Below are 7500 nucleotides of genomic sequence, written 5' to 3'. Positions count from 1 at the left end.
AAATGTTAAAAAGAGTGAAAACGGAAGATTATCTTCACCCCCTAGAGCCGACGCCGTGCCACCGCCAAACTTGGTTGGGCTCATTGCATTCTAGAATGTTGCACACTACAGCACGAAACCAAACCGTCTCTGGTGAAGTGTTGCAGTATACCCAGTAACAAATGTTATACACGAAACAAAAAAGTTCACAACTGTTCCATGATATTCCATGACTACTAGGGGTCCCCGGACCACACTTTGAGAATCACTGTGCTAATAGAACCCACCCAGATTCAAGGTGCACATGGACAGAAAGTGCCAAGTCAGCTGAGCAAAGGAAATGGAACAGGGCCATTGGGAACCTTCTCATGAGATCCAGGTTGTTGCAGGCTTTCATAATCATAAACCATGTCATAAAAAAACCTCCTAGACAGCTGGTTGATTTGTGTAATGTTGATTTGTGCAATTTAAGGCCTTTGTGTGGCCTCATCTCATTGCAACATACTGGATTCTGGAGTTATGACGTTTTACAGGCGATGTAAGTTACTCAACAGCTATAGTTCCAATCCCAACCCTTACTTAAGCCATGACTCCTGGGGCCGCTGCCAAGCCAAATGAAACTGCCATGTGTTTAAGGCACAAGCTCATGTAAATAAACTGTTATGACTACTATGCGCCCGTGAAACATTGACCATGCATGTCTATAACATAAGAGTTCATATCACATGAAAAAAACATCCAGGAAGAACAGCAGGGCCTGACCAGACAGCAGAGCAAGAGAGATGCACAACAATTGGTCCATCAGACCGTTAGTCTGACCAAATTCAGGATGCCTTCATAGTAGGCTATTTAGTAGGGCTGGGCGATATGAAAAAAACCAATATCACGATATGGATTACTTTATATCACGATAACGATATACATCACGATATAGCACAATTACATACGTTTTCAGTTATTCTCTTTATTTGCTCTTTATTTTTTCATGTCACAAAACAACCTTTCTTTAAAATGGATCTTTTTATTCTTATTTTTACAGTTACATTAACTTATAGTGTGTATTGTGACAACATGAAATGTAATTAAATGATATTCAATTGTATAAAATTGATAAAATTATTATCACGATATAAACGATATAGGGGAAAGGTCACGATATACACTTTTATATCACGATAACGATATATATCGTCATATTGCCCAGCCCTACTACACTGTGTTCCAAATTATTATGCAAATTATATTTTTCTCAGATTTTCCTAAATAGTCGATGCAAACGACAGTCAGCATAATTTCCAAGTCATCAACTGTTATTTAATGAATTCAAATGTTATTGAACAAACCTCCCAATGATAACAATATTTTTTCAAAAATAAAAACTTAAAACGCACTGTTCCAAATTATTACGCACGACCGAGTTTCATAACATTTTACAGGTTGTTAATAACTGAAAATGCTCATTTTTTGAATTTGCAGCATTAGGAGGTCATAGTTAGTGAAATCAAAAGCTATTTCAATCAAAAATGTCTTAACAGGTCAAGTTACATTTTAACATAGGACCCCTTATTTGATAGCAGCTTCACAATTCTTGCATCCATTGACCTTGTGAGTTTTTGGACAGTTTCTGCTTGAATTTCTTTGCAGGATGTCAGAATAGCCTCCCAGAGCTGCTGTTTGGATGTGAACTGCCTTCCACCCTCATAGATCTTTTGCTTGAGGATGCTCCAAAGGTTCTCAATAAGGTTGAGGTCAGGGGAGGATGGGGGCCACACCATGAGGTTCTCTCCTTTTATGCCCATAGCAGCTAATGATGCAGAGGTATTCCTTGCAGCATGAGATGGTGCATTGTCATGCATGAAGATGATTTTGTTAAGGAAAGCACGGTTCTTCCTTTTGTACCATGGAAGAAAGTGGTCAGTCAGAAACTCCACATACTTTACAGAGGTAATTTTCACACCTTCAGGGACCTTAAAGGGGCCAACCAGCTCTCTCCCCATGATTCCCGCCCAAAACATGACTCCGCCACCCCCTTGCTGACGTCGCAGCCTTGTTGGCACATGGTGGCCGTCCACCACCCATCCACGACTCCATCCATCTGGACCATCCAGGGTTGCACGGCACTCATCAGTGAACAAAACTGTTTGAAAATTAGTCTTCATGTATTTCTGGGCCCACTGCAGCCGTTTCTGCTTGTGACCATTGTTTAGGGGTGGCCGAATAGAAGGTTTACGCATAACTGTAAGCTTCTGGAGGATCCTACACCTTGATGTTCGTGGGACTCCAGAGGCACCAGCAGCTTCAAATATCTGTTTGCTACTTTGTAATGGCATTTTAGCAGCTGCTCTCTTAATCCGATGTTTTTGTCTGGCAGAAACCTTCCTTGTTGTGCCTTCATCTGCACGAACCCGTGTGTGCTCTGAATCAGCCACAAATCTCTTAACAGTACGATGATCACGCTTAAGTTTTCGTGAAATATCTAAGGTTTTCATACCTTGTCCAAGGCATTGAACTATTTCACGCTTTTCGGCAGCAGAGAGATCTTTTTTCTTTCCCATATTGCTTGGAAATGGTCATCTGCTTAATAATGTGGAATGCCCTTCATAAGTAGTTTTTCCTTAATTGGGCAAACCAATTGGTCACAGGCGTCTGAGATTGATTTCAGTGATCTAAAGAGCCCTGTGACACAATACCATCCATGAGTTTATTTGAAAAACAAGAAATGTAATCTTTATAACACTTAATTACAATTTGCGTAATAATTTGGAACACGGTGTATTTAGTATGAATCATTTTGGACTGAAAATGTTCTGCACTTGTGAGTGGCCCTTTGTTTTAGCACTTGTTTATACTGCATCGGCTATCTGTGTGCGAGTTCCACTCCTTGCTGCTGTGGATTATCGCTTGGGAGCTAAAGCACCCAGCTAGGATTGGAGTTACTGGCGCCACACCCCTCTGACTGGTCTCTGTTTGGTGCGAAAGACATGGAACCATATTTTCCCAATTTGTCATGATGGAAGTGAACCACAGTGCCACCTGTATGTCATGCTGCGTTGAAATGGACCCGTGGTGGAAGTACAGTGCCACCTGTATGTCATGCTGCGTTGAAATGGACCCGTGGTGGAAGTACAGTGCCACCTGCATGCTATGCTGCATAGCTACTGACAACTTTGACGCCTGATGCCAATCAAATAACCAAATTAGCAGTTGTGTTAAAAATATCCCCATAAACAGGTGTCCCACCCAGGGGCATTACCGGAATACCATGAATTTTAGTGTTTGTTGCAGACAAAAAACTAGCCAGTTAGGTGTGGGTGGCCTTGGCTGGACGCAGGGTGCGTTGTCTGGGTGCCTGGTGATAAGAAAGTGGCCTTGGCTGGACGCAGGGTGCGTTGTCTGGGTGCCTGGTGATAAGGAAGTGGCCTTGGCTGGACGCAGGGTGCGTTGTCTGGGTGCCTGGTGATAAGAAAGTGGCCTTGGACCGAAGTCGGGGGGTGGTGGAGATGATGAACTGGTGGATTTCACCGTTTAATATGGACAAACGTAATCAAAGTAGTGGTGGGAGAGTGGCCTTGGCTGGAGCCAAAAGTGTCTTTTTTGTGTGTGTGTGTGTGTGTGTGTGTGTGTGTGTGTGTGTGTGTGTGTGTGTGTGTGTGTGTGTGTGTGTGTGTGTGTGTTTGAGATAACGTACCTCCTGCAGCTTGAAGTTCTTCCTCTCGGAGAACATGACCTCGTTCCAGACCACCTCCACGCCCTCCTCTGTGTCCATCGCCAGGTAGGCGTTGTCGATGCCCGGCACGTTACGCTGGTTCACCTGCACACACATGGGAAATGGTAAATGGACTGCATTTACATAGTATAGCACCTTTCCACTCCTTCGAGCACTCAAAGCCTCTAAGCCTCTCTACCTCTAAAAAGGGCACAATTGGACCACAAGGCTTTGCCACAGGATAAAGGAGGAGCTGTGAAGACCATGTTCAGTCTCAACACAATTTAAACAAAATATGTACCGTAGTTACTGCACTTTGCCTTTGTAGGGCAGCAGTGCTGATGCTTAATTACGTACATACTTTTGTAGCTAAACGTCACATTTCTTTTCAGCCTAAAACTCTTATTTTCCCTCCCGGGAATTCCTGTGCAGCTTTGCTATCCCTGTAAGCTTCTCTTTTCATTCTTCCCCGTTTCCTTCCCTGAGGTTTCTTTTTCTTTTTCCTCCACGTCTCTCTGCTCTCTGTGATGTGTTATGCCCATAGACACCTTCACTTCCATCGGGCTGGATGAAGCATCTTATCTCTGATCTGTTACTGTCTATGTCCTTACCTAGATTAGTCTATGTCTGCATGGGAGAGCAAGAAACGCAATTTCAAATTCTTTGTATGACCAGTGCATGTAAAGAAATTGACAATAAAACTTGACTTGACTTGACTTGACTTACTGTGTTATTCTCCATCACTCTCTCGTGTAAGTTATCAGACATACAGTCATGGCATAAGATTCCAGCACATCTTTACCATTACCTCCATTCATATATTTTTTTAAACCAATACCATTAAAAAAAAAAAAAAAACATTTGTATAGCACATCGTCATACACAGTTACCATCCAATGTTCTTGAGAGAAATAAGAAAAAATATCACGGATAGTAGCATTATCTAAAGAGTAGATGCATAACCCTTCAAGCTAACCAAAGGCAGATGAAAATGCCTGTTCTGAATTTCTTAGTTTCTTTTCAAAGCATGCCATTGCTGGGCCAGTTCTAAATCCAACAGGAAGCTGATTCCAGGCAGTATTTGGCAGCATACTGGCTACACGCCACTACACCCTGTCTGGCAGCATACTGGCTACACGCCACTACACCCCGTCTGGATTTTACCCCGAGTGCAGCCATCAAAAGAGATTCTGAAGACCTAAGACATGGGGGCAGTCATGGGTAAGCGGTTAGGGTGTCAGACTTGTAGCCCAATCGTTGTCAGTTCAACTCCCAACTCACCAGGTTAGTGGGGGGAGTAATTAACCAGTGCTCTCCCCCGTCCTCCTCCATGACTGAGGTACCCTGAGCATGGTACCGTCCTGCCACACTGCTCCCTTTTGAGGGCCATTGGGGGCTGCCCCTTTGCACAGGTGAGGCATGAATGCAATTTCGTTGTGTGCAGAAGAGTGCTGTGTCACAATGACAATGGGAGTTGGAGTTTCCGAGTTGGGCTTTCACTTTTTACATCTTTTAGGGTGATATTGCTCTAACAAATCTGCATTACATTTAGGGCCAAAGCCATCGCAAAGAAGAAGTATGCTCTTTTATCAAAACAGAGTGAAGGGCATTCATGAATGCATTTCCTGCTTCTGTCATCTCTCAGTTTCTCTCTCCTCTTAAAGACTTGCGAGCCATAACAACATCCCAAGCTGACATTGAGAACAAAGCCACCGCTGGAACAACCTACCCAGCTACATTCAAAATGCCTCTTCACTGGAAATCTTTAAACAACAACTTAAACCCATCTCTTTTTGGAGGCCTTTGACTTCTAGTGTAAACAAACACACACACACTTACACTGATATTATGTAAAGCGACCTTGGGTGTTTTAAAAGGCGCTATATAAAACAGAGGTATTATTATTATTTATTATAACTTGGATTATTAAATAACCCTGTTCTTGGGGGGTGCTGAATGTAGAAACCCATCAATATCCGGATCGTGAGCCAGATGTACCACAAAAAACTCCACAAAATTTCAGCCAAGTCCGTTTATAACGTTTTGAGTTATCCTGCTGACAAACAGACAAACCAATGCTACCGAAAACATGATCTCCTTGGCAGAGGAAATAATAACTCCTAGTCTCTCACCTCTTCCCTTCGCTTCTGCCAGCGTCCGCACGGGCTCTCCTCCAGGATCTCAGACTCGTCTTCGCTCTCCTCCTCCTCATCCTCCGTGGCGGCTGTGGCTGGCGGGGGCTGTGTCACCGTGGAGACGGGTGGGGAGACGGAAGACACCCCCTGGGTGTTCCCGCCGGGTGGCGCTGTGGACTCTGACTTGTTGTCCATGGTCGGGGCGGCACCTCCTGGAGCGGCCTGCTGTGTGGATTTGCCTTCTCCCTCTGACATGGTGGCTATGGGGCGGCTAGTCTGGCCAAGCTCCACTCCTCCAAACTAAGAGCCCCAAGAGTCCCCAAGTCAAGAGACCTGCTCACACTCACCACTGGTGAGGGGCAGAGAACTGCAAAGTGAAATGTGAATAAGGTATGGTCATTGGTCAGGTATGTTGACGTTGATATTACACTCACCGCACCGGCCACTTTAATAGATACACCGACCGACAACAGTTCATTATATGTACAAAGTTGTAGAAGTAGTAGTTGTAGTAGTAGTAGTAGTAGTACTGTAGTAGTTAGCAGCCTGTAGCAGGCAGTGTAAGTTTGACTTGGAAAGTGGTGGGGACATTAAACTTACAATGGGTCCAAGTTAGCTATTTTTTGCATTATTTGTGAAAAAGAGGTGGGGACGACGAGCTATGCTCATCTCAAAATGGACATGTACCCACCATCCACACCAAAAAAATACAACCATGTTGGTCAGTTATGATGAAGTTACTACTACTAGTAGTGTGCCATGTTACAGGTACAGGCTCTGCTCTTGGCTGATCTCAGAAGGCATACAGACTGAGACTCCCAACGGAGTTCGCTCCCGGACGTGCGGTCCCCGGTGTTTCTATCACTCCCGGACTTGCGGTCCCCACCCGATTATATTTCACGTATTATCATATACTGCCACATACAAGCAATTTAGGGTTAGGTTTAGGTTTAGGTTTAGGGTTAGGGTTAGGTTTAGGGTTAGGGTTAAGGTTAGGGTTAGGTTTAGGGTTAGGGTTAAGGTTAGGGTTAGAAACAAAAAACTAACATCAACAAGATAACTGGCTCCGTAATATGGCGGTGGTACCGTTAGTCTGGCTAGTGGGAGCGAGATGAAATGGGAGTGTAATGAGATGGGAGCGTGAATCTGGGAATCTCTCAGAATACCATGAGGGTTGCAGACAGTGCATGATGCGAGACCAAATGAGCTGTTGGTGTTGTTAACTTTCTTCAGCTGTTGGTTACTGTTGTGTTCACTGCAAGTATTCTTCCCCTACCTTGTTGCATCGGTGCAGTGCAACTGTGTGATGACAATGCCATAAAAAGGGGAGGGTACCCACCACTACCCAGTATGACGTATGAAAAAAACAGTACCCCAAATTTGAGCTATGCGGAGTTACACAGCAATAGCAAAGTCACAGTTATTTCAGCAACACTGTGGGGGGAAACTGTTGCTCAATTTAAGCCACGAAACCGCCTGTTCAAATCGCTAATCCGTGGCTGCTGGCATTCGGAAATTTAAGTTCCGCAGGCTTCAACCAAGTTCAGTGCTAGCCTTTAGCAAGCTAACGCAAGTATGTCAAGTTGGTTCATGAATTGACCCACATTTGTGATAGTCGAGTCGAACCACCACTGTGAATGACGTCTTGTTACATTCAGAAATGTATGCGAATTCTTGTGA

At 44.1% G+C, this 7500-nt stretch overlaps 1 protein-coding gene across 1 annotated transcript in view; it reads right to left on the bottom strand.

Annotated features, from left to right (window-relative positions):
* nrbp1 (nuclear receptor binding protein 1) overlaps nucleotides 1-7500 on the bottom strand; it is a 37354-nt gene that overhangs the window by 28894 nt on the left and 960 nt on the right. Inside the window, exons 2-3 of the mRNA XM_063223822.1 lie at nucleotides 5818-6187; nucleotides 3668-3790 (exon numbers count right to left, since the gene is read on the bottom strand). Of these exons, the coding sequence (XP_063079892.1) occupies nucleotides 3668-3790; nucleotides 5818-6075 (381 nt within the window). The 5' untranslated portion in view covers nucleotides 6076-6187. The remainder of the gene's footprint in view (nucleotides 1-3667; nucleotides 3791-5817; nucleotides 6188-7500) is intronic.

The sequence above is a fragment of the Engraulis encrasicolus genome, chromosome 18 (assembly GCF_034702125.1).
Source record: "Engraulis encrasicolus isolate BLACKSEA-1 chromosome 18, IST_EnEncr_1.0, whole genome shotgun sequence".
NCBI lineage: Eukaryota > Metazoa > Chordata > Actinopteri > Clupeiformes > Engraulidae > Engraulis > Engraulis encrasicolus.
The sequence above is the reverse complement of the archived record's forward strand: the minus strand, read 5'-3'. Positions and strand labels throughout refer to the sequence as shown.